The 27,444-nt window shown below is 40.3% G+C and overlaps 1 protein-coding gene across 2 annotated transcripts; it reads right to left on the reverse strand.

The window, feature by feature from the left end:
• Positions 1 to 807: 807 nt before the first annotated feature.
• Positions 808 to 26,890, reverse strand: CREBRF (CREB3 regulatory factor). Of its 2 annotated transcripts, XM_033005738.2 has the most exons (9): positions 26,778 to 26,890; positions 17,699 to 17,876; positions 16,600 to 16,725; positions 14,621 to 15,704; positions 10,108 to 10,302; positions 8,012 to 8,201; positions 7,491 to 7,564; positions 6,968 to 7,090; positions 808 to 6,721 (listed from the first exon to the last, which is right to left on the reverse strand). In XM_033005738.2, exons 2-9 carry the CDS (start codon positions 17,705 to 17,707, stop codon positions 6,606 to 6,608), a joined length of 1,917 nt encoding a protein of 638 aa, XP_032861629.1. In that variant the 5' UTR covers positions 17,708 to 17,876; positions 26,778 to 26,890; the 3' UTR covers positions 808 to 6,605. The 2 variants fall into 2 exon arrangements, with proteins under 2 accessions (XP_032861629.1, XP_042646009.1); XM_042790075.1 differs by lacking the exons at positions 16,600 to 16,725; positions 17,699 to 17,876; positions 26,778 to 26,890 and adding an exon at positions 15,831 to 15,996.
• Positions 26,891 to 27,444: the final 554 nt, after the last annotated feature.

Here is a 27,444-nt window from a genome sequence, read left to right on the forward strand (position 1 = left end):
TGTGTCCGTCCCGCCCGCCGCGGAGCGGGCGCGGAACCTCCGCGGGGTGGCGAGCGGCGGTGCTGTGCCTTCTAACGCCTATCGTGTTCCCTTAGCGCTGCCAGGATTGCAGATTTATTTATATATTTATTTTTAGTTCTGCGGGTAAACGCCCCTTCACGCACAATATAAAGGCGTGAAGGGGCGGTTGGGTAGCTGCTGAGGGCTAAAGTGTGTCCCTTAGCCGTCAGAAGCTAAAACGAGAGCCCAAAGCAGCACCGGGGCTGCACGGGCCTCGGAACCTGCACGGTTTTATTCCCAACAGAGCGGCCACGGTTTCGGGGCGGCCAGGCCTGGGCAGATGAGGTCTTTGACCCTCAGCAGCAGGGATGATGGCTGGTGTAGATGTGAGGAGGCTGAGGGAACGCCAGCTACCTTCTGTACCCCTGAAAGGAGGAAAGGGGAGGCAACGCAACGGTCCTTTTGTTTTTTCCACCAATGCCTCCCCCTCGGGCAGTGCTGTGGGACAGAGCCCGTCTGGACTAAGCTGGCAGGTGGTGGAGGCCACCTCCACGGCAGAAAGCCTGGCAAAGGACCTGCTGGGTTGCAGTCCCAGTTCTGATGGTCCCACCACGCTGCCCAGCAGCCTCGCACGGCAGCTGTTTCTGTGAGTGCTGACCCCGGGGGAGAAAACAAGTTATTTCCTTACCTAGCTCTGATCCTGTCCAAAGGAAAGTTGCTGACAAGACCAGGAGGCTCAGAGCATTTACTTCAACAGACCACATGTCCTTCGCTATCATTCCACACATACAATGATTCAAGACAATATTTCCTCCACAATTTTTATTTTAAATTACAAAGGATGTTGCATACATTGATGAATTGGTATCTGAATAGAAGTGCTAGGGATCAAGGGTGACAGAGTAAACAAAGTCAATAGTTTAATTGTGCCTCTTTTCAAAAAAAAAAAAAACTGCACAACTATTAACCAACATTAAACATTGCAACTCTTAACAGATCATGCTTTTAACAAGGTAAATTTATTTTCTAACAGAGACAAGACTTTCAGTAAGTTTTTTTAAGCTCCAGTTGGAAGTTGATTATAGAATATCAAGGACAGCATTACAATCATGACCCTAAGCATAGGCAAAACAGGATGCCATGTTTTGTTTAAAATGCTTTTTTTTTTTTGCCTGTCGACCATCTACATCTGCATGTGCCATCAGCCTTAAGAGTTCACCCAACCACAAATACTGAGCAGAAAGTTTTACTTGGACATAATTGTCTGGGAGGACAGATAATTAAAATCAGTACGTATGAATATCCATTATTATAAGAAAGATTAATAAAATTGCTACTACTAGGTTCTGTTTTTTAATCAGAAGATTGTGATAGGGCAGTGTGGTTTTGCCAATACCAAATCCAATCCAGAAGTTTTCCCTACAGTAGCTAGTTAACTCACCCAAATTTGACTTACACAGATACCCAACTCAAGAAAAACTCTGAACACTGATGTTATCTAAAAAGTTTGGAGTTTTATTTTTTTATATTTAAAAAAAAAAAAAAAAAAGCTCTGGCTCCACTTCTAGCTCCACAGCTCATTAGAAAGACAATAAATGCATAGTCAGTATTTGCTCTTGTGGAAGTTCATGAATGTCTATGAGGCTGAGGATTATAATTCAGTGCGCACACACACCTTCTTATCATGCTAGAAGCATTGGGGGAAAAAACATGGCATATTGTGAAATGTAAATTGTAGAAAGATAGAGACATTTTTGTATGCTGCAAAGAAGATACAGCCTAAAAGTGCCATCTTTCATTAATGACATTTAAGAATCCCAGTTTATATTGGGAGATATTCAAGAGTGGTGTTTTCTCAACATACTAATGCCCTTAATACAGTTACAAGAAGAATCAGTCACTGAAGCAGTAACTGTTTGAAATGTACTTCACACGATCCCTGGGGTAAACAAAATAAACCTCAGCTGTGTGCAAGGCTGTGTCAATAAGCCAAGACCACATCTAGCAGCACACTTAACTGGATAATTCCAACTGAAGCCTCCAACTTAAAAAGAAAATAAAATCATGATTAGATGCATTCTTAAAATTCAGGTCTCAAGGCCAAATACAGATCCTAACATTCACTGTACATAATTGGGTTATGCCTCAACAGAATTTCAGGAAGACTAGCAAGCACATTTGAGGAACAGAATTGCATTTGCTATTTCTGCTGAAGGCAACTTGTATACAACCCTTTGAAATTCTCCTGATAAAGCAAAAAAATAGGTATGTTTAAATGATTTATGGAAAACAAAAGCACATCCAGTCTTTATATCTGTGAATAAGCTAACTGTTTTATTAATGAAGGCAAATATCAGATAAATATTAGGGGGGGGAAACTTTTTATAATAAAATCAAAACTGACACCACTGTATTTCAGAAGTGCCTGGTTGCTTTTAGGTTAGTTTAAAAGACCCTTCATCTATTTTATGGTTTGTTTGTTTATTTTAAAAAAACCTTTTTCCTGGCCCTCTTAGTGTGGAGAAATTACTATCTATAAAGAATTAGGAACTGAACACAGTTGAGCCTGACTCTCACATCAGCTTTACAGCAATGCAACTTCATTAAATCACAATGATTTCAACTGGTATGGTAAGAAAATCCAGCCCATCCACACGTAAACATAGCTTTAGTAGTAAGTCTCTCTCATCCAAAAAAAAAAGTACTCACCAAGTATCAGTAAATGTGTTCAATAAACCATAAAAGGAAGCGTTAGCAAAAGGGGTTTAGGGCTAAAAAACCACCCTTCATGAGCACCCCCACATTTTGCAAGGCCATTCAAAAACTGGTCTTCCATATAAATACAAAAGGACTACTATGGAGAGAAACTGAAATCAGATCTATCCAGACTTTCTTCAGGATGCTTTTATCAGTTCTGATTCAATTTCAGAAGGGTTAGGTTTGAAGAGTTCAGAGGGAATGAAAAACATTTAGTTCTAGATGTACAAGTAAGGCACAATATAAAGCCACATCATCATCTGTCATAAAGGAAGTAGGAAAGGACAAGAATCATACATGGTACAGTAGAACAAGCAGTCCATCAATTCAAAGTGTGGCACCTAAGTTCAGACTGACGAGATCTCAACAAGAGCAGTTATGACAGCATGCTTTTAATATGGAAACAAGTTCTAGAGAATCCAGTGTATCAGAAAAAGGAAGAGCTTTTGTCTGTATTAAATCAAAAATGTATAATTGTTTTTGGATATAGGATTAAAAGTGAATATTCACAATGCCTACACTCAAAAACAAACGAAAAAATCCAGGACTTCATTAAGATCCACATACCATGTATGAACACTGAAAATCTTTAGAAAATGGTCTTCTCTAAAGATCATCCAAAAATGCATGCCACAATTGCCAAAAAACAGAACATGTACATTTGTTGGTTTTTATAGCCTTATAAGATTTTTGTTTGTGATAAGTATACACTAAATGTATATATTTTAATGACACTAGAGGAAGCAGATTGTTACTGGCATTAAAGTACAACCATTTCTAGACGGTTTAAATGCCACAGAGTCCCCTGGTTAAAATGTAAAGCTGCACAGCTTGCCTATGTCACCTTTATGATAAAGTTAAACCAGCAAAAGGTCTTATCTTTACTCTACATTTTACTGCCAGGTTTTATTTATATCAAGTATCGCTGCAGCATTCTGACCAGCCCAGAGTTAGCAGCAAGTGGCAGGAATCATATAAAACGCAGTTTCTTTTTTTTTTTTTTTTCTTTTTTTTTTTTTTTAAACAAAGTGCTTTTCTAAGATATACATACATATAAATAGGTACAAAATAAAGTGTCAACATTAAAAAGCTCAACTATTTAAAAGCTTTAACTTAAAATAATACATAGAAAACACTGAAATGCAAGGGTATGGAATTCACTAAAGATTCAGAGTCTACTTTGAAATGCTAGACCAAAATCATATTCTGGTTTTCAGACAAAAATAAAAAGCTATAAAGTCGTATTTGCCCGGTATTTCTGAGCAGTAAAAAAGGGGCTTTTTAATACCTTGTCAGTTTAATTTGTCACAGAAGTTTTTACCCAATTGCAAAACTGCTCTCTTAATGTTTAGAAATGCTGCCTTGTCTACACAGTTAGGATATAGCGTAAGAACCTTTCGTATCTGAGCAGTGCATTAACACCATTCACGAGAAAGTAACAACAGTATTCAAATCTTGGTGTAGACACGGACTTAACTTCACAAGAGACATTCTTTGTCGGGGTTTTATGGGCCGTATGCATCTCCGGAATAACTGCAACATTGGCAATAATTACAATAGGAATACATCGGACCCACTGTGTAAAGCAGCAGCCAACCCTCACCTCACCCTAACAACAAAAACACCTGAAACAAAAACACCCACATTCCACTCAGATTTTGCAAGTCTTAAGTGGATTTACAAAGTTTTGCCTAAATTGCCCTGGGTATTTGTTCAGTCTCTTGTAGGAAAGACTTTCTGTACAGCTCAGTAGTGGTATTTTGGCCTCCTCCTCCCTTTTGAGTCTTCCAAAATATTTAGATACAAAGCAAGCTGTGTGCAAGTATGTGGCAGGACTGCCACCTTCATCGGCCACTCTTACTGCACTATTACCGATTCAGACTTTTATAGTACAAGCTTGGATATAAAAATAATCTACTTATAAACAAAAAGGAATCACAGTACAAACAAACTTAGACAAACTAGAAATGAAGTGGAGAAATTCCCCAAAGGGAGTGGGGAGAAAGCCTTCATGGACTTTTGCATTTTTTTCAGCAGCTACATTTGAAAATATTTGGTATTTCTATTTTCAGTAAACAGTGTTTTGTCATCTTTAAATAGGGAAAGAAAGAACGGGGAGGAAAAGAGGGGGGGGTCCATGAAACCAGAGAATGATCTTGCCTTGAGATAAAGGACTTTCTCATCAAAGGCTAAAGCTTTTAATCTGTACGTTAACACTGACTACAAAGCCAACTCTTATTAGCAGAAAAGCAAATAAGAACTGTTTGTTAATATTCCTCAATCATAGAAACTACTGAATTAACAAGAATAAGTCACATATAAGTTTGAAGAAGCTAGTTTCGAAATACCTGTACAAAAATATAAAAGTCTATAAATTTTTTTTTTGTTTGTTTTGTTTGAAGCCTGTGTTGATCCTTGGAAACATCACATGCATAATAATACATCAACTGGAAAAGTGGCAACTAAGGAATTAGATATTTGTAGCTCTTTTTTCTCTTTACATATATACACATTACAATAAAAATAATTTTATTTTGGTTGTTTGGTGGAAGTATACTACAACAAGCTAAATATTTTTTTTAAATTCTCGAAAACTATTTTACCAATACCTTACTAAAATCCAAATATATTAAAATCTCCTACAGTAAGTGCAGAGAAAAAAGATTTAAAGACTCCGAGACGGCCACCAACTTATCTACCATGGAAGCGAACTACAAGAACAGCAAAATAATATTGTTATGTATGAATGCTCCTTCTGTAGATAATTGGACCCAAACAAAAAAATTCACAGTTCAGTAAGATCCCTAACCCTGACCTTTAATTTTTTTTCTTTTTTTTTCATTTGTTTTTACATTCAGTACAGTATCATATAAGCTGTGCAAAACTTTACTTAGACTGGCAGTTTGCCATATCAGTTGCATTTGTCTTTGGTACAAAAATAAACAATCGCATTAATGTGCAAGTATTTGTTTTCTTCCGGCCAAAGTACCGAAATTGAGTTTTCTAGAGCCATCTTTTATACAATACATAGACTCTGTGGCATATATCTACATTTTCAACATATTCCTATATACATTCAAAAATTTTAAGAGCTGGAACAAATACATTAAAACCTATAATCTTACCATCTATACATCTTGTTTTTTCCCCTCAGGGTTTTCTTCATACAAAACTTTACCAGCTTATACTGATAGCTCTCCCCCCAAAATACAAGGCACAAAGAATATACTTTTTTTTTCTCTTGCTTGCACAGACATTTAAATACTATATTAAGCTCAGAAAATTAAAATCTTATATGGCACACTAGCTCTAATGCCACGTGTGCTATGTACAAGTTAATGGTTGCAAAGAAAGCTTACTGGTTTTTAAGAACAACAAAAGAAAATCCAATTATTGGGAAAAAAAACCAAAGCAAAACAAACAAACCAAAAGACTCCCTAAATTGACAGCTTTACCAAAAAAATGCTTCCTCTTATTTTACTTGGAGCATAAACCTGTCACAATGTCTGGCAAATGCTAAAAATTTTTGCTAGCAAAAACATTTTTTTGCTTCTAAAACAAAAGTGATATATTCTGGTCCTAGATAACTTAATTTTAAAAAGAATCCTCATCTCTGTATTTAAGCTTAAAGCAGCTTTCAAACTATCTGGTTTATGGTCCAAAAATGCTATTAAGCATTTCATATCATGCTTTGATTTGTTTTACTACATTGTTATTTAAAAACAATGGAACCTAATTGTAAGTGTTTACATAATGCTAAACTGCCATGCAGACCAGAATGCAATTTACAATGAAGTACTTGATAACACAGGTAGAATCTGACCGATGAGAACAGCAGAAGTCGTGTCTTAAACTTTTGACATTGGTATTCGTAGCCCTACAAGGCCACCAGTGGGATCTCCTTCTGCAGTCTTCTCTAAAACTTGATTCACAAATTCTGATGTCTGTCCAGCTACAGGTAGTCCTAAAAAGGGAGAGTAAGAAAATGTGCTGTAAGGTTACTATTCATTGCATGCACTTCCACATTCCTATAATACAAAGCCAACGAACACTTTGGTTAGTAACCAACCAAAAGGCACAGACAACTGAAACGAACTAGGAAGTTCTCCTTTCTTTTCTTTTCTCTATTTCAGAAATTGTTTGCAATCTAACATATTGTGGATTATACATCTCTTCACATACATGCAAATACATTAAGTTTACTGCTTACCAAGTGTGTCTTTAATAAGTACGTTCAACTTTTGTTCCATGCTGACTCCTCTATCATCTTTAGGTACCTGCACCCGATTAACTATTTCTTGTTTAATGGAATTGATCACAAACAGTAAATTATCTGCAAAGGAAAAAACCCAGATTAGATTTACAGCATACTCCCCTGGAGCACGAGATCCGCAGTTGTCCACAAATAGTTATCTGTAAGTGTCAAAGGTGTCACATCACACTTACTGTAAAATTAAGATGTAAAGTTTACATCTGTAAACATATTTAAAAAAATAATTACGTTACATGCATACATTTAAGTAATTTACATCTGTAAAGTAGCTCAACACTGCAGGTAACCCAATTTACATGTAATTTATGGAGTGGACTGCTTTTGTATGAACAAAATTTTGGGGTTTGTACCAACCCTGTTTTCTCTCTAAGCTGCCAGGTATGACCCAGGTTACATGATGGTGCAAAACACAGACTTGTCTGAACAAAAGAAAAATTAAGATGTGAAGAGTTGTATTTACCATATTCCGTGTTGAGACCCCAGAGTTTTACTTTATTGGCTTCATACTGGGCTTTCTTTTTTAGTCTACAAGCCCTATAGTAAGAAGAGGGGAAGAATTAGAACACTAACAAAAATTCCAGAATACTCAGAGCATCTGTTTGTTTGCCACAGAACTTATCAACCAACACTCCCAGAGCTGTGATGTACAAAATCGTCTATCTACTCACTCACCTTCACTGAAAGCACTCTGCTACCTATATTTGCTTACATTTCACACTTGTGGATTTTATCACTGTATCAATCATTTGCCCGGCAGCTAAGTAAGCCAGCTTCCAGTGGAAATACATCATTATCTAGGGAACAGGCAAACTACATCTCCAAAGTGCCAGTTGCCCTGCTTTTTGACAAACTGGTAATTAGCCCATTGCAGGAACTGCCATGATGAAGCAGGATCTCTTGAGACAAAAATTAGTTAGACTTTAATCATACAGTTGTAGCAATCCAAATTTACTCATCCATGCAGTATTATCTAATATATACCTGGAAGCCAGTTTGTTCTTTTCTTTTCTTGACCTTGGTCTGGCAGTTAAAGGAAGTTCACTGACTGGCGTCAGGTCACTGATCACCTTATTCAGCTTCCTCAGTTCATTACCAATCTGTAGAAGTTTTCTGGGGTTGGGAGTCAGGTCTTCTACATCAGTCCTCCGTGATTTCTTTGCTGCATATTTTCCTGTTTTAAACATGCAGAAAATTGGGTTGCGAAGTGACACAATACGTACACAAACCTGTGAAAAAGCATTCTTAAATATGTATTTTTTGGGGCACAGTTTAAGTTCTTTTGTTCGTTACAAGAGAATGGACTGGAATCATGTGATCCCTATGGCCTCTCACAACAGAAAGAGCATTTCCAGACAAACTGCTTAGCACAATTCATATTACATCCAGATCAGATAAGAGCAAATACTGCTGGCCAGGCTACTGGATGTGACAGACAGTATACACGCAACTGTGCTGAAAAATATATGTTACAAGTCCAAACCGAGTTGTTTTGCCCCAGCTGTAACTTGCTAACTTGTGTTCAGCCAGTATATCCTCTTGAATGCTCAAGTTGATTGAATTCCTAAATAATCTTATTGCTGAAGTTCTGTGTTAGGAAGGAGTGTCGAGGCTTGGTACTGAAATGATCTTCAGTGATACTGAGTTTAAATGATTGACATAAAGGCTAGTTAACCCCTTTTATAGGTATGTGAAGCTATTTAAGGCCTCGTTTTCTTGAGGAAAAACATGTGGTCGAAACAAAATCTTTATTCCTTAAGATGGTCTGCAACTCGTCTTTTTCTAGATTTCTACTGAAAATGCCGGTTGTTCCAGACACTTGCATGAAAAAAACCTGCTCCAGAAATATTTATTAGAGAGCTGATAATTTAGCATGATTTATCTGAGGTAGTAGATGAACTTAGTACATGTCTGTATATGAAAATAAAAAAACCCTGCACGTGTTATATTCTGTAGCTTCTGGATGCTAAGTAGTGTTTGATCCTACAAATCCCTTACATATGCACCTGACTTAAAGGTCAGTTGCTCCTCCAAGTGTCTGGTGGGACTGAGTCCTCAAGGCATGTTTGGTTATTTGTTGTTTAAGAACAAGTATAGATATAAGCCTTCATAAGAAGCAGCAGTGATAGGGACTTTACATACTGATATTTCACTACAAGATAAGTAAGCATACAAAAACTAAGGAGATTAAAAAAAAAGTTTTCCTCCCTGAATAAATACAAGTAAACAACAACAAAAAAATCTGCTGGTTTAACAGAAGGTAAACTGCCATATTAAAGATAGTAATTTTCAACTGTAAGGGAACGTTAACATTACAACCAGGGAAGCTGGTTTCATTTTCTCCTCCAAAGCCAAGATCAAGTTGAGCAGCCTACCAAAGAGGTCCTGTGACAAGAAAACAAACATTACTCTTAAGAGTGGTCTGTTCTGGGTGATGTTAGTCATCTGTGCAGTACAGCAAATTGCTCATCAAAAAGTTACGGGAATAAACCACAGTTATTAAACCAATTGGTTTAAGTTTCTAAAAGGGTAGTTTAAAGAAATAGTTTATTCACAGAAGAGTAACTGCTTCACTGTGCTGCATTCATATAGGTGGGAGAAACAAGTAGGGAGGAGCAAAGAAAGACAGTTACGCCTTATTGCTTGTCCTTTAGTTCATACTGCAGTTAATGTGAACTCTGCATCTCAGATCGCTTCCAGCTTACTTCTAACACAAGCAAGACTGAAACTAACAGCTACAAGGAACAAATACTGGTCAAGAAACCCATCCAATATGTTTACAGTATCGCACTGAGAAAAATTTTGAACTCGGGGTTTCTACTGAAAGGCATTGGAAGTTACAATTCTCAATTCATCCACTTTCCTCTGAAAGAAACCACACTGAAAGTTACTACTGTATGTTCACTGTGCCTTCCTTGGACACTGTGCAGAACTCTGCTAATTGAGCAACAGACCTACAGTGTTTTAATGATTTATTTTCATGGCCAAAACACAACTTCTCAGCACTTGCAAGGATGGGCGTTTGGCTACCGAAGGTGTCACAATTAAAGACTTTCACTTGTAACTAAGACTCTTCTTACCATGATGGAGACCATTCTTTTGATACATGTTACTTGGTAACGTATCTCGATTCCACTCAGATGGTCTCAGCATTCTTTCTTGTTGTGATGGTGTCAGTTGCTCGCTGTACTCCCAGAAGTATCTTCGCTTGCCTCTTTTCCGAGAGGATATTGCAGTCATTTCTTTTAAATCCTCCACAGAATCATTTTCATACCCTAAAAGGATGCATTGCATTATTTATATAATGTTGACAAAACTGCTTCTAGCCCTTTAACAGTGGACTGAATATTCAAGTTAGGAGCAAAACCACAGACGAGGCCTGTTTTATATTATCTAATAGAGTTGGTTTTCAGCGTCAGCTACAACTGGGTACTTGACTTAAATCCAGGGATAGACATTGAGCTAGTGATGGTGCTTCATTAGTTGAGACAAATTATTTATGCATTGAAAGCCCCTTTATGTTCTTTGACCCCTTAAGCTCTATTGCTCTTCTCCCCCACAATCCTACCACTGCAGAGTAGAGACAACAGCTGTTTGGAGAGTGTTCTTCCATCCTTATAATTTTCTCCAAGAATTTACAGGAACATAATCCTAACTCGCCTCCACATTTTAATTAATCTCTAATCAAATAGCATGCTAAGAGAAGCAGATAATAAAGATAGATTACAAGAAGACTAATAAAGAAATAAAAATTATTCAATCATAGAATATTCTGGAGTTGGAAGGGACCCATTAGGATCATTGAGTCCAACTTCTGCTCTTCGTTGAGTTTGCGTATCTTCGGGAAATAAATCAAACCACGCATCTCTATTAGACTAGAGGAAGGGGCCTCTGTTATCAGGGCAATGACCCAAAGTCCGTAAAAAAAGACCATCTAAATTGAAGGGATCTGGACACAGGCTGTTCCATCTCTTTCTTACCTATTTAGTGGGATGAAGAGAAATGATTCACAGTAAAGCTACACAGTGTTTTAGAGCTATATTATGAGGCACTTAATATAATAAACTGTTCATGAAGTACATGGAAGCTGTAACGCCACTATCCACGTTGTATACGTATTTATAACATAATTATGTAAACACAAACCACAGTTTTCAAAATCCTATGTATGCTTTAGCAAATAAAGACAGCCTACTCTAAGGTTAAAAAAACCCAAACCACTGCATCACCTTTTGTACTAAAATGCTATATAATAGTTTACATTTACTTAAAAAAGAATGCATTTCAAAACATCACATACACTGATGAAGCTTAAAGAAAAGCCAACCATGGAACAGACTGCAAGTTTAACAAGCCTTGACCCGATCTGCTTGAGCTCTGCTTCATCTTTTAACAGTAGCACAAAGAACACTTTCTTCTTTTTAAAACAGTCCATTCAATTAGTCTGTTTGCACTTGAAAAACCAGTTGAAAGAGGAAAAATAAACTTTCTTGCTTTGGTCTGACTCTCACCTCATAACTCAAAGTATGGATGAAAGTTAGGTGAGCAGAAGAATAAAATAGGTTCTAAAGTTCTGTTTCTAATCATTATTTACTTTTTAAAAGTAAATTTGCATTTACTTATTAAAAAGACTATTTTAAAGGCAAATCAAACAATGAAACATGCTCTATAAAACATTTTTTCTTGTATAGCCAAAATTATTATGACAATTTACATTATGGTTTCAAATACCATATTGTTAACTATACTTCCATTTTACCCAAATGCTGTTTGACATAAGTATCAAAATACTCTTTAAAAACCCACTTATTTTCCACTTGAAAAAACATGTCAAGCTATGTAACTCATTATATAGATATGTATAAATTTAGCCCATCTTCATGATAACACAGAATTAAGCCAACTGATGAAAACAAATCTCTGTAAGACCTGATGTGTACAAATGTACCAGGTTAAAAATCAAGACTTCCTGTTTGCTTATTTAAATTATAATTAAGTTAGCAACTTACATTATGTTGACTTAATGCATCCTGCCTTGCAACTCTAACACTGACCTGCTGTAAATTTAAAGTTACATAGAATAATCTAGTGCACAATGTCCAAACCTAGTCTGTAATGTACAGAAGTGCAACAAATCTGTTTAGCTGTACTGCACTCTATTAATCTTCCTTGAATTCTCCTCTTAGCAAAGATCATATAGCAGTCTCATCACTTTCTTTGGTGGGCTTCTAAGAGATCTGAAAGGGTTCTTGTATTTACCTTTCAAGATGTTTGCAAGTACCTCCTAAAAAGCTTTGTTCACATCCCTTACTATGGTTTTAGGTTTAAATTCACCAAGGTTAAATTAAGTAAAACAGAGAACAGAGTAGACACGACTACTGCATCTTCCCACATTAAAAGTAAAAACAGCCCCACCAAAACCAGCGAAATCCTTCTCTTTACCATTTAATCATACTGACTTCTGTCAAACCATTTATGAGTATTCTTTCCCCCAGTTGATGGTCCAGGTGCTCAGAACAGATGCAATGCAACTTCTTTAAACAATCTCCATGTCTCTACAAGCATGCTTCCCTTTCAGCTATCTCTTCTCCAGTGCTGCTGAAAACTGAATCACTTGTTGCATCTCCCATTTCTGGAATCTCTTTACTACTTGATGGGAGCAGCAGTCAATTACAGATCTTTCTATTAAATGAGATAGGTAAAAGGATACTAGTAACAGCAAAAAAAGTTTAAGTGCTAGAAAAGGCCTGGGCTGATAATGGCCGTAATAAATTTCCTTTGCAGGCAACTAAAATTGATAAATCTGTATCATGGTGATAATAAAAACACTGTTGCCCAAGCTTGCCCAACAGCCAGTCACACTTTTAGTTATTTCTCCAAGTTCCCGAAGTTCACTATATCTAAGTATTTCCTCAGACAACACTAACACTTTAAGAAAGCATTCCATGTACTCCAAGCACTCCAAAATTATACATGAAGAAGAATAAACAAAAGCAAACTGTGTATAAAATACAAGAGAGGGTCAGCAATAGCTATTAAGTTTTTGCCCTTTCAGTAAATTACATCTTCACTCTAAGTTTATCAACTGATTTTTATTTCAGTACTATGGAAGATTAAATCTTCCTGTGCCATGCCTATTTTTAGAAACTTTATCCATAGTATTTACCTTTACTCTAAAGGTAAAAAGCAACACAAAGTACCAGAGTGACATAATTAAAATACCTGGAGACATTATCTTCTAATATAATCAAAACATATGGTAAAACCTTTAGTATCACCATACTCAAGGTGAATGGCTTTATTCACTTTAAGTTCTAGCAAGCTTGTATAAGCCAAGTTCCTCAGTTACTGTACTGCACAATGTAGTTGCATTTAAAAGGCAAGAGCGATTGCCTGTCAGTAAAATTTTAACAAACGGCAAATAGTTAATGTAATTCCACCAACTGAAATACCAGTATTTTAATACGACATCTCTTTTTCAAGGTTACCAGGCTTTCTATGCAACATGCCTCCGTGGGCTGCACAGCACTGTGCAGTACAGCAATCATTACAGAGCTGTAATAGCTACTCAAAGCTCCAGAAAGTAGAGGGAGTTCAGTTCAGAAGAGGGGAGGAAGAGGTTTTAAAATGCTAATAGAAATGTGTTATGTATAAGTAAAAGTAACATAAAGGCATAATGCTTAATAAGTTTAATGCCAACTCAGGAAATCTACTTAGAAAATAATTTAATCTGAGAGTTCATTATGACAAATACTGACAAGCTTTAGGGAAGCTGCTGTTTTTAAAAAGGCAGAATTTCAGCTGCTTTCCCCCCTGAAGTTACATATTGCCATATGTCTGAATACCTTAATTCTTATACTCTACTACAAAGCATTTAAAAAATGTGAATATTATAATACTTCTTACAATGAAACTAATACTTGGTTACAGTCCTGTCCCTTTCCCTTCAGATTTTATTTTTACACAACGTTACCGCTTTGTTACCTTCTGGATGAAGGTTAGAACTTATTTCTGTTGTTAAGGCTCCATTTCTACATGCAGAAGAGAGGTACTCAGTATCCTTTGAAGACCCACTAAGTGTTACTGATGAAAACCACCGAGAAATGGTTCTATTAGTTTCAGTGGTAGATATTCTTTAGTTTCTGTGGAAAACTGTATCTACAGTAGGACTTACGTAATTATGAAATTATTTCACCCAGGCTATGATTTCATACCAGCTATCAAGGGATAGAACTCTGGATAAATTAAAAACAGCAACCTACTGAAGCACTATCTATCATCAAGCCACAAAAAAGAAGACAGTTGCAGGTAGTTGCTCTATAACCTTAGGCTCCAAGCTAGGTTGCCTGTATTCTTTATCATTATTTTTGTTGCATGAACACAGTTTATGTAGTTTTTCTCAAAACAGGAAAATAGAAACCTTGTATAGTTTTCATTAATTACATTTTTGCAATGCACTTAGAAAATCTGAAAGTTCATAGTTTAAGATTAGTGTTGCTCATCTGTAATTATAAATCATTCAAAAGCATTCTTTCCCACTTGGCAGACAAATCCATCAACATCCATGTTAACAAAGCCCAACATTGCTGGTACCTGGTTCTGAGAAAGTGTCACTGATGTCATCATCTTTATCATCCTCATAATCTTCTTCCTCATCATCATTTTCAGACAGCTCATGCTCACTGCCAAATCCTTCATCATGGTCCTCATCTTCAATATCGTCCTCATCATCTTCATCTTCCTCAGGGTCTCCTTTGGCTGACTGTTCACCCAAACTGTCTGTTACAAAAAGAGAGTAGTTGTGCTCTTCTTTTTTCTGTGAAGAATCTGACACCGATGTGCTGGCAGAAAGACTGCTCTCCCCGACAATGAGCCCTGGGGTTTCCTGGGGCGGGCTGAGGAGCAGTTCTTGAGTCTCTTTGAAAGGCAAAATAGTAGGCGTACTGTGACTATGTGGGGACTCTATTCCTTTTCTTTCTTGTCTCTTTGCTACAGCACCACAATAGCAGGTGTTTTCCTTTGATGCATCAGCATGTGTCTGGCTCAGCACTGGTCTGCTCTGTGGTAAAGGATTGATCTTTACTTTTGCCTTTTTAACGTAGTCTTTACATTCAACATGAATGTTCACCTTTTCGTTATTGTACACGTTGGTCTTCACCACGATTTGTGTACTGGAAGCAGGCTGAGTTGCAGGTTTGCTTGCCTTCTGAACACAGTCCGACAGAGGTGCCTCAGCCTGAATGTTCTTGGAGGAACAGACTGGGGCTGCTGCTCTGGTTGCAATTTTTTTGCCAGGTAACAAAGAATTTAAAGGGTTTTGTTTTACACTGAAGAGCAAATCAGGGTAATAGAGTGAATCAGAAACAGGTTGGGAGTCCTCACTGTTAAGCTGAGCCAGTGTGGGTGTTTTGCTTATCACCTCTTCATCTTGGTATGGGCTTGAAAAGTCATCAAGGCCCAGGTAATCCACCTCTTTTGTTCCCCAGATGTCACAGCTGGTTAATTTAGTGTACTTAGTTAAGTCTTCACAGTAGGTGTCCCACTGCTCCCACTTTGAGGTGAGAGCAGCTTCTTTGTCCAGGATGTCCGTAAAAGACTCTAAGTTCTCAAGGTCTTTGCAGTCCTCCATTGAAAGTAAGTTGTCTCTGGAGCTTTGCTGATAGTCCATTTCTCTGTCCTGTGCATAATAAGAAAAGTTAAAAATTAATAAAAAAAACCTATCAATCATCTCTGTCCTCTACTTAATCTGGTACGCAAATTCAATTCCAGTGAAGTGTAAGAAAGTGATAACATATGTAGATACCTCAACTTCCAACTAAAAGCTTCTTTTGAGGGTCAGCATGAAGTCCAGCATATGTGCTTCAGCAGCAGATCCTTCTGAAGAGATTGCTAAAGATACAAGTCAAATGCTGCTGGATCCTTTTCCTGCTATTGCAAATTCATCTGGTCATCAGGAACTGGACTAGTACCAACATCCATGTATTTTAAATATGAAAGACATCACAAGCAAGCTGTTCTAGTCTCTAATAATCTAACTCAATCTTTCCTATGTGCTTAACAGAATATGTCCAAGTTTACCAGTTTATGGAAAACCTCATTCTAACATGATCAATTAATGACTGTGAGCTACCTTTCTCTTTTGATGCAGAAAAAGAAAAGAAAGAAAGAAAAAAGAATTCCAGTATAAGTAGCTCATGAGTCAACTTTTATTTTGCTTCCCCTGCATTCACAGCTTGGGTGAAGTAGCATATAGCTGCTTGCTCTTGCAGAAAAGATTGTAAGGAACAGTCTCAAGCACCATTATATAACATCAACACAGCTCTATTTGATACTTATCTATCAAGCCTCTCCTGATGGCCAGCTTTAACAAGCGTCTATTAAGGAAGCATCACATTTTCTAGACAAGCAGTTAGGCTCTTCCCTAATCAGTAGCTAGTAATAATGAATACTCTTCTAGCATTCCTGAACAAATACACCTTTATTACTACTACTATTATTACTTATTACTACTATGAACTCAGGGTACTAGTCTAGGAGAGGAAGTTATGTACACACACAGAAAGATGACCTACCAGTTCATACATGAAGTCTGGATCTGAACTGCTTGCCAAGAGGTCCGTGCTCATCAGAGTCTGCTCTGAAAACACATGGCTCCGAAAGGCGTCCCCAAAAGGAGGGTCCATTCCACTCACACTGGGCTACAACAAAATTGATACTGACATTTGAAGCATGTTATAAAAAGGCGTATTATTTTCTTCAACAAAACATAAAGAGTATTGCCATTTCATCTAAGTCTCTGAACCTGTGCTTTACTTCCATCTGGAAGGTTTTTACCTACACAGATAAGCATGTAATTTCTCAGAGCAAGAGAATGCTTTAAGAGCAGCTAATAACATGCAGCTCTAATCAAAGGACACATTTGTATTCATCATATAGCTGCAAGAGCATTGCTCATTCATTCTTTTTTGTTGGTTTGAAATTCTCATGTGTTTGCCAAGTTTAGGGAAATGTTAGCATTTGTAGAAGAGGAAAGCGAGTACTGGCAAGATCTGTGAGTATCAATAGGCTCTACGCACTTGCAGGGCCTTCACCCTAATACAAACCATTTTGTACTAAAGCAGTGTGTTGCCTGTTTTTAGAACCATCGGAACACATAAAACTTCCATCTGAGATTGTAACAAAAGCAAAATTTATTACAACTAAATCAAGAGTGTTATATCTCTCAAGAATAAAGTGGAACTTTCTGAAAAAACACGCAGAATGACTGGGCATGCAGGGAATGGGCAGCAAGGCTTTCTGCTACATTTAATTCCAGACCTCTATTTCTCTTCTAGACACATTAGCCCTGAGGGTTGGGAAGGGAGAAACACTGTACTGCTGAAAGTCATTCAGTGTGCTGATGTGTGAATCACTGCAGTAATAAGAGGCTGCTCTCCAGGCATCCACCCTCATCAAGACGACAACTTTGCTGAGTCTCCCTGTGTGAACAAATACCAAGAACAGCAGCACAGCTTCATCCATAGACACTACTGGGACCCTAAAAAACATACACCATTTAATATTTTCTAAATTCTCCTTGCTAATGCCAGTCAAATTTGCCTTTTTTTTTTTTTTTTGAACTAAGGAATCAGAATTATTTACAGAAGCAAATAAAATCATTAACAGACTTACCTGAGGCATTTCCAAGCCCAGATTCTCCAAATCCAATTCCAAACTTTTTGTTTTATTCACCTGTAGATTCCTTTCCAGCTTTACTTCAGTCTCAGTGAGTTTACACAATCCATGCAATTAAATTTTTCCTTAGGAGAACTTCAGTTCACTCTGATGGAGCTCTTCTATTTGTAGACTTCTGTGTAGAATAAACACAGCAAACCCCCAAGGAGGTAAGTAATCCTTCACCAAAAAGGTAGTGCTTAAAAAACAGCCGAAGTGAAGACAAAAAATTCCCCCCAAAAGTGATTATTTCTCATGCTTGAATGTACAGCAATTTTCTTCCTCTGCCATCTTTCATCAAATGAAAAGCCACAGAAGCTACAGAACAAAGTTCCTGCAAAAACCTTTCTGGCTCAGTTATATTTTGTTGCCTTTTTCCTCACTACTGAGAGCATAAGCTCTATAGACATATGAAAAGAAAAGCCTGCCTAATTAGAAATAATGACTAGCATACTGCTGGGTATACAGGAGAGAAAAAAATCTTTATGACTAATGTAACAGAGCAAATAAATTCTAAAAATGTCTCAGGCAGACATCTCAAAATACTAATTTCAAAATAGGCAGAAATACTGTTTCAGTGGTATCTCCTCCTTTCCTTAAGAGATTAATCCATCCAGCACCAGATAAGATTATATCAATCACTCATATAGCAACATCTAGTGGTAGAGGGATTACAGCAAGCATGCTCACCGTTCAGCAACAGAGGAAGGGAACGGACTTCCCCAACAGAACAAATTAAAAATTGTGTCAAATACAGAGTTGCCTAATGAAATATCTTCTCTAGTAATTTCAAGTAAGGCACATGTTGAAATTAGTCCAATTTATCTATTAGTAATTTTACCAGTTTAGTAGTTTCTATAGACCTGTCGCTACTTCAGATGTATATCTAAATACTCTTCCAAGCCTCATATTCTGCTTAATCCTGCATTTTTAGCAACATAAGGAAAAACAGAGCTGTAAAAAACCAAGCACCTTAGCACAAACATCAGTAACTCTACACTAAAAGTATGACAAAAGACTCATAAAATAAGCAACAGGAAGTAAAGAACAATATTGTACAAAAATAAATTAAAAATAATCCATGGTACCAAACCTTAGTATCTAATGTAACCACACTGTCTCCAAGATTTTCCTTTCTTACTGTCTTGCTTGCCTGCAAGATCCCTACCCTCACATAAAAAGTGTCTAACAAAAAAGCAGCATTAGAAGAGCATAATTAAAAAACTGAACCATCATACTCGTACAGTTTTTCAGCATTATCAGTTAAAATATATTTGTTTTGTTGAGCAGAATTCTTCACTCAGCATTGTTCTTAAGTCTGACTTTGATGCAATCTACTCAAGCTATGTTTATTCTCTCATTTTGAAAAATAAATAGTAAAGTAGAAGTGTTCTCCCAGAGTGGAGCTAAGCTCAGAACCCTCCTCTCACCAGTACATGACAGCATCCCCATGATTATTTCTACTTTCAGATAATATCTCAGCTATTTTGTTATATTCAGCATATATACCATCAGAGTGTGGTAAAAACAGACATTACTGAAAAGTCTTTACTTATCAAAACATACAGCTTTTCAAAATGCAGCTAGAATACAAAGAACAACAATTACAAGTCCGTTACACACAAGTTCTCAGTAAAACCATGCTACCACTGCCAAGCAAGCCATTCCTTTTGTAGGGCTGTGTGTCGAGTTCCTCTTGAGGGTATTTTGTTTCTGCTCCAAAACTTCCAGGGAACTCTTTTTACTTATCTTAAAGTGACATTTAAAGTTAAGTTTGTGTCCCAGAGCAACGTGCCTCAACAACCTCTATCACTCTTCACCCAGCAAAGGCCACACCGCAGCGGAACTAGTCCTTCCTACGCTGTTGAACATGGCACGAACAACCAAATCGCTTTTCAATCTGGCCTGATCTAGGAGAAAGGGCCTGTTCTTTAAAACAAATAAATGATGTTCTCCTACGCAAAGAAAGAGGCAAGAAGGAGATAATCTTTATTACCAATCTGCACCTGAGTATATCTTACTTTCTTTCCATACAGAGTGGCAGAGATTGATGCCTTTTTCAACAGAACATCAGATTAATACTCTGACGTCAACACCAGACCACCACGCTCATCTGCATTCACATGGGAGACTGGCAAAGTTCTGCCATTGCATAATATAAAGGGGATAGAAAAATATTTGCTGCCTCTTTACAGGTTATTCTTTGTTATGTTTTTGTTAGAACAGGCACCTAAGCCTTTCCAATGTGTTTCATACACAACTAGGAAAGCAGGGTGAAACTTAATCTGTACTGACGCTGATTTCAGTAGCAAACGACCAACGCTTCCAAGTGTCAGGACCAGGGAGCTTCTGGATCATTTACAAATCCTCAAAACAAAGGACTAAGCATTCAAAATACTTTTACCATCTCAGAGATGGGAGTGATCTTTTAGCTCTAAATTTACAGGATAATTTAAGAATGACAGTATATGTCCTCCCAGGTCAAAGCAGTATATCAGCTAATCTGATTGTTCCCATAATTATCTTTATATTTCATTCTTGACGTTTTATAGTATTAATATTTAAATGTGATTTGAATCCTATTAGGATCTAGTCAAGTATTCTACAACATAAGATTTTTCTTGGTAGCTCTATGGAGGAGGGGAAACATGATGAAGTCATAAAAAGAAAGACACTGCTTCAGGGAGCTGCACATTCAGGCATGGTTCATGCTCCCAACAAAGCAGACTTACTTCCAACTGCTTTCTGAATTTCCCAGAATCATCAATATCTTCATTAAAAGACTCCTGATCACCGCACCTAACTACCAGCATTTTTTCATGAACTGGTAAATAAAGATGTATAGTAGAAGTCAATGACATATGTGGAAGCACAGATGTAAAATCTGAACTCACTGTAAAGGAAAGTAACTTTGTAGACTGCAGCTGAAGTCCCATTTTTACAGAACTTATTATTGGCACTCTCAGCCCAAGACTGAGGAAGAAAATAGTACAGTTGTTACATTATCTATAATGAATACAGATTTGAATGAACTGAAAGATCTATGGCAGAACTCAAGAATTGCAGTATAAGATAAATACAGCAGGAATTTCTACTTCAGGACAATTTTCATTAATGCCTTACATCGGCCCTTCCCAAATGCAGAGATACAGAGGTGAAATCCTGTAGTTGCTTCCCAGCAAATGAATTGAAGGTGGAATACACAGCCCAAGGCACCAGGCAGGGTGCCGCCACTCCTTTTGGCAGCAGCCTGCAGTTAAATCAGATTAAGGTGATTAAGGAACCAGTCCCTGACTTGATTCTGTCTGCAGATTCTTTAGTCACATCAGTGCGGAGCTGTGCCCCTGCTCCTGGGAGAAGGCTCTCTCCCTCATTTGGGCATGAGGAAGGGCAAGATGTCTCAGGAACTGCTATGTTCATCTAACATTTAAGGATCTGGGGTACCAATGGAGGCATGCATATATACATTGGTTAAAATCACCATCAGTCATCAGTAAGTAAACAAAAACCTGTTTCATAGAGTTAATAATTCATGAATTTTATGACAAATTCTAATAAAAACCCTAGGCATTTATATTTACTTTTTGAAAATGTGTATTTAAAATAGTTTAACAGTGGTTCCAAGACACCTGGGAAGACTGAACTTCAAACAAATGGCAGGGTTATTACACGACATTAATGATGCAGCACTACCTTTAAATTGGCAGACAGCTGGACCTAAACTTGAAACACGCAGCATTAAGGAGACGCACGGCAGTTACCACGCACGTGCCATTTCCCTAGACTGATGTGACAATGCATTATCTCCAAAGATGCTCCTATAAGAGAAAACCTGAACTGCCAGCTTTCAACTTGACAACTCTGAAAGTCTTCCTCAGTCACCTGTATGAATCATTTGTGCTGTAGCTATAACTAAAGTTGCTATTTCTGTCTCAATTCAGATGTGTATTTTGTACAACTTGGAAAGCACACATAGCATCGCTATACCATTTTGTTGATTGTACAGTGCTTATTATCACAGCAGCTAAATGCCTGTTATAAATACATCACACGAACAATTACACTTTCCATGATGGTGACTGCACCATACAGCACAGTTTGTCAAAGTTAAATTTTTGATGCAGATAAAAAAAAAAAGCATGCCATGAGAGCCTGGCAAACTCAGGCTAAAACATTCAAAACGCCCAACTCTGAATTTCAGAGAATGCACAAAAACTATAACATGTATTTTAAAAGAATCATTATGTACTATGCAATGTTTGCTCTATCTGGACATTTTATGAAGTATTACAGTTAGAGATGCAAGAAGTTCTCCTAGGCTTCTCTTAGAACTTTTTTCTCCTTCCACAGTTTGTGCCAGTTTGTTTCCTATTACAGAACATAATCTGCTCAGTGCAGTCTTCAAATGCAGAATGTATTCTTCTTAGTTTTGTTTTTGAGTGTTAGGGTTTTTTTTTTTTTCTCCTTTCTACATGTTTCCTCAATTATTAGCCAGACTTAAAAATATTCATTTACTTTTCTCTACCACCACAAAGACACTAAGTTTTCTTTTGTGGGGTTTTTGAGTTTTTTTTCCATAGCAGGTGAGCAGATACTCTTGCAAAAGGTGGTCTTCTGCTTCCACCCCTCATAGCTTAATTCACCCTCTCATCCAAAGAAACCAAGTCTCTACCTTCTCAGTGATGTATTTGTATTAAAATGCCAGCATAAGTCTTTAAGACATTATGCCCTTTGCTTTCTCTATCCTGAAGTGCAAACAATATCTGCTTAAGACATACAGATCCTAAGTTTGATGGAGCACTGCCATTTAAAAGAACTAAAGACAAGACTGTTTCACTTCTTTTAAGCCTCTTCCCTTCAGGAGGGAAACTGCTACTTCACTTCGTTCCTTTTTGTCTGCTGACCTCCCTTCCCCCCCTTATATTATTTTTCTAATCCTACTTGCCCACAGCAGACAGACTTCAAGATCTGGAAGTGATACCACTAAACAGAAGCTCTGGTCTCCAGTCCCGAACACAACACCTCAGGTGAAATAGCTGATGAATTACAAAAAAGAATACAGCACCACATTCTTTGTTTGAATTAATACCCCTACAACACTTCAATGCCAGCTACCCATCTTTGGAGGGGTATTCCACTTCAGCACGGCTGTGTGAGCAAATAGGCAGATACCAGGAATTGATCATCATGCACGAGGCAGAAGAAAAAAAGTGATTTTAAAAAAGAAAAAACAAACCAAACAAGCAATGTATTGCATCTGCATAATTTATAACTATGCTCAGAATAATATATTCCTACCAGAAGCGCTAGCTTTTCTGTATATTCTGGAATAAAGACTGAGATTTTATTATTATTTTAGTGCCAGGAGTTGTATGTGCAGCAAGTTAAACTTATTAGAACTATACTAACACACTTCAATTAATTTAAAAAACTTTTTATATTTAAAATATTAATTGCATAAACCTGTATTAAAATACCACTGTAGAGTTAGGAGAGTTGTTTGCACGAGAGAATTAGCAGTAAGACTAACATTCGGGTTTCTTTTTTTTGAGCCAGAGATTTCCCCTGAAGCAGAGTGCAGCCAAAGCAAAGACAGGAAACAAAAGCAAAACTAGACACAGCTTTGCTTACAATCTCCAGCAATATTCTACATTCCTACATGATGGTTGTTTCTGTATTTTTTTTTCTGACAGTGCAAAGTCTTTCAGGTTAAGAAAAAAATTAATTCTATACTGTCTAGAAAAAAATCTTGTGATTAAAGGAATGGCACAATCTAGTCTACTCTTCATACTGTAAACTATGTTTTGCTATACTTTTGTTAGAAATGGTTTATCAGTACAGCATATGTCAAAACCAGCAACAAATCAGAAAAACGCATCAGTCAAAATAGTCCAAAAAGTAAAAAAAACACTGTAAGAGTTCAAAAACAGAAGATTTTTTTAAAATATAATAATATAACCAGGGAAATTATTATAGCAAGATCTAAAAATCTACAATTTTCAGAAAACTTTTGGCTTGACTTTCAATCCAATGCCAACTTTCAAGCAATTTTTATGAAATGCCAAATATCCTTATCAAACTTCTATTTTCAACTATAATTAGGCTTCACAAACCACACAACATGGACATGCAAGTCACAGGAATCTAAAGCAGTGCACTTCTTTATTCATACCACACTATCAGTCTATTAGTCGGACAGAAGCTTCTATTTACTCCCAATTAATTCCTGCTGCGGCTGAAGGGACTTCAAACCTTTGTCCTTCAAAAAGCTCTTTTGTCACTCACTTTAAGAAAAACACAGTAAGGATATTCAGTGGCTTGATGACTCTGCTGCAGATTTCTCTTATCAGTTAACATTCCCATCAAACACAGAACAATTCTTTTTTAGCTCAGGTAAACCACTGTCTAAAAACACTGTAGGAGGTCTCCAAGTTATTATTCACACCTTTAAAAAAGTACTGTCACTGAGCGCTGATATTTCTACAGGAAACCTTTCCTGCTAAAACAACCACCCAGTATATTTCCCCCCGAAATTCTGACTTCTCATTTAAGTTGCCAAAAATAAAAATCGACCAAGTTTCTAAAGCATTTGGGTCTGTCCCTCTTTAACTGTTACTATGCAAACATAAGTGTAATAATAACAATTAACACTCCCCACAAGGAAGCTTAGAAGCACTTGGTTAAGCGACCTTAGACCAGAAGTCTTTTTATCATCATGTTTGAAAGACAGTATCAGAGTCTGATTCTGTTTTGCAGGTTATGTACTGCATGATTTCAAAAAGTTACCCTCAAGTTGCAACAACATGAAGACTACGCTTCCCTTAAACGGGAAGTTAACATTTCAGCTGGCATAGCTGAATGATTGAACCTGTTCAGCCTGTTGCATGAGGAAGCCTGAAAAAGAGCATGTGTTTTATACTGGAGCGTGACACAGTGAATTCTGGTCATTAAATTATCTTTGATATCTGATCAGTTATATTAGAGGGTGCCCTGGGAAGCAGTGTGGGGGCTGGCCAGGCCGTGCCGCCCGGCTGCGTTAAACCCTGCCAGCTCCCAGGGGCGAGATTAGGGCACGCCAGGAACATCGTTACGTAAAGTAACGCCCAAACTGTGGACCGTCAGGACGGAGGGGAAATAAAGTTCAGGCTTCGGTCCTGGGTGACATGAGAGGCTTTCGGCAAAGCTGTCCCCGCCTCAAAGCCTGCATGAACTTAACCCAGACCAGGAGAGGTGTCGAAGACTCGTGTGGGGAGATGCCGAAAGCCAGAGACACGCCTAGAGGCAGCTCCTGAGGCGGCCTGAGGAAGTTACCGGTATTTTGTAAATCAAGTCAGGGGGAACTGGCTCACAGAAGGAGGCGGGAACCCTCGGAGGGGGTCCGGAACCACCTGTGCTCGGGCACCGGCTGCCGGCCGGTTTCGGCCGCGCCTGCGGACCCCGGTGGCCCGACCCCCAGAACCGACGGACTGCGTGAGGTAAAGCGCTGCAGAAGGACGGTGCCGCGGGCACCCTCCGCAGCCAGCGGCCCCCTCTCCAGACCCCGTTCCCGCCCCGGGCTGCGCCGCGCCCCCGCCCCTGACCCACTAACACACCTCCCAGCCAACATGGCCGCCCCGCCAGCCAGCGCGGAGCGCAGCCTAGCCCGGCCGCCACCACCCCGCCCCGCCCTCCCCGCCCGCTCAGTGGCTCGCTCCTCAGCCACGCGCGCTGCCATTCGCCGCCACCCACGCCGCTCACCTGCCCAGCGGCCCTTTCAAGCTAGGGTGAGGCGACATGTAAACAAACCCCCTTCCGCCGCTCCGGAGGGGATCGGCCGCGGCCCCGGGCCCCCCCCGAGCAACACCCGCCCGCCGCCACGGCACCGCGCAGCCCACGCCGGCCTTTCCCCCGGCCCTGGCCTGGCGGGGAGGGCGCGGAGGGCTCCCCGGCCCCACGGGAGGCAGCCCCCGCCCTGCGGCCCCCGCGGCCTCCCCCCCACGCCTTTACCTGGGGGCAGCTCCTTCGGAAGCGGCCGGGGCTGCCGCTCACCGATGAAGCTCCATAACCCCCGGGCCAGTCCAGTTACATAAAACGCCGTGGCAGAGCGGGGAAGAGTCCCTCCCGCCGCCCTGCCCCGCCACTCGCACACCGCCCGCCGGCTCCGGACCCCCGCCCCCGTCTCCCTCTCCTCTGGCCCCGCTGCCTGCCCCAGGGACCGCAGCCGCCCGGCCGGTCACCGGCATGCCGCCAGCAAAGCCACCCCCCGCACCCAGGGCGGGTCAGCCCCTGGCCGTCCCGAGCATTCAAACAGGTCGAAAGCGAAGGAGGCGACTACGAGCCTGAACAGCAACAGAGCGCAGGGACTGGCCCCCAGCGCGGCAGCGCTCGACCGCATCGGCGCCGGGCAGCCTCGCCGTCCCTCCAGCCACACAACCAGCGCGACCGGTCTGCCCTGGCAGGACGGCGCTTTCGCTTCCCCGGCGCTCGCTGCGCGACTCGCTTTCCTTGTAAAGGCACGGGCCGCGCCTGACAGATAGAGGTTGGAAAGGACGCTGACAACTCCCTGCGAAGCCCGCGCTCCGTGCTCTGACCAGCCCGCCGCCTCCCTCCGCAGCCCCTCTCGCCGCGCCCTCAAGCCACATCGGTGCAGCCCCCTGCCCCCAGGCCCGAAACCTCGGCCCCAGGAGCCGGACACCGCCCCCCACCCCCCACCCCGCCGCGCACAGCTGCTCTCCCGCAGCCACACACCGCCCCCCGCCGCGGAGCGAGGGGAGCAGAGGGCGCGGCGAGCTCCCGCCGCTCCGCTCCCCTCCTGGGCAGAATCCCCGGACTCCTTCTCCTCGGCGCCCGGGAGCCGGGCTGACACACCCCTTCCCGCGCCCCGCCGCCGCGCACACACTAACACCGCCTCCTCCCCGCCGGGACGCGCTCCGCCCGCCACCCATCCCTGCAGCGGGGCGGCAGCCGCGGCCCCGGGGCGCCCCGCAGCCCCCCCCCACCCCCCCCCCCCCGCCGGCCGGGGCCGGGGCCGCCGCCGCCCCCCGCGGCCCGCACTCACCGGGCGGCCAGGGCTCAGCAGGGGGCGCCGCCCCGCGCGCTCCGGCCCGGACCCTCCATGCGGCTTCGGGGTTTGTTTTGTTTATGTCCCTTCCTGACGGGTTCCCGGAAATCGCGTGACTCGCCCCCCTCACGTGGGGAGGGCGGGCAGGAGAAAAGGGGGGGGGGGTGGGGGGGAAGGGCCACGCCAGCCAATCGCCGGCCGCCGCCCCGGCGGCCAATGGAGCGCCGCCCCGGCGGGGCCTCCCCCCGTCACATGAGGGCGGCGGGGCGCGCGGGCGGTATTTAAGGCCGGGTGGCGGGCAGCGCGCGCTCGCGCCCTCAGGCTGCTCGTCTTTTGGGCTTCTGCCTCGGCGGTACGGTGTCCACCCTTCACAATGACAGGCGGTTGGCCTCCATCGGTTAAATTAATAAAAAAAGAAAAAAAAAAACACCAAAACCCAACCATTCTTATCTTAGTATTTGTAAAGACTAATTCTTCTATAATTTAGATGTTTTTTTGCATTTCGCAGGAATAAAACATCTTCCCACTGTATCTAAACACCATCATGCCTGCCAATACGAATTAAAAAAGCAGGCTTCTTTTGCCCAAGAGACTTCATAGTACATGATTCTGGAAATAAAGGACCAGCCACCCACCTCTGATAACTAACTTAAAGCCCTTCACA

This window comes from Tyto alba, unplaced genomic scaffold, assembly GCF_018691265.1.
Source record: "Tyto alba isolate M040663 unplaced genomic scaffold, T.alba_DEE_v4.0 Super-Scaffold_17, whole genome shotgun sequence".
Taxonomy (NCBI): Eukaryota; Metazoa; Chordata; class Aves; order Strigiformes; family Tytonidae; genus Tyto; species Tyto alba.

Bases quoted from the DNA above. Each gene is read 5' to 3' on its own strand.
- CREBRF (XM_033005738.2), bottom strand. The intron at 15,705-16,599 runs GTAGGTCATCTT...TATTATGCACAG, and splicing joins CAGACTTCATGTATGAACTG to GACAGAGAAATGGACTATCA. The intron at 8,202-10,107 runs GTAAGAAGAGTC...TGTTTAAAACAG, and splicing joins AAAGAATGGTCTCCATCATG to GAAAATATGCAGCAAAGAAA.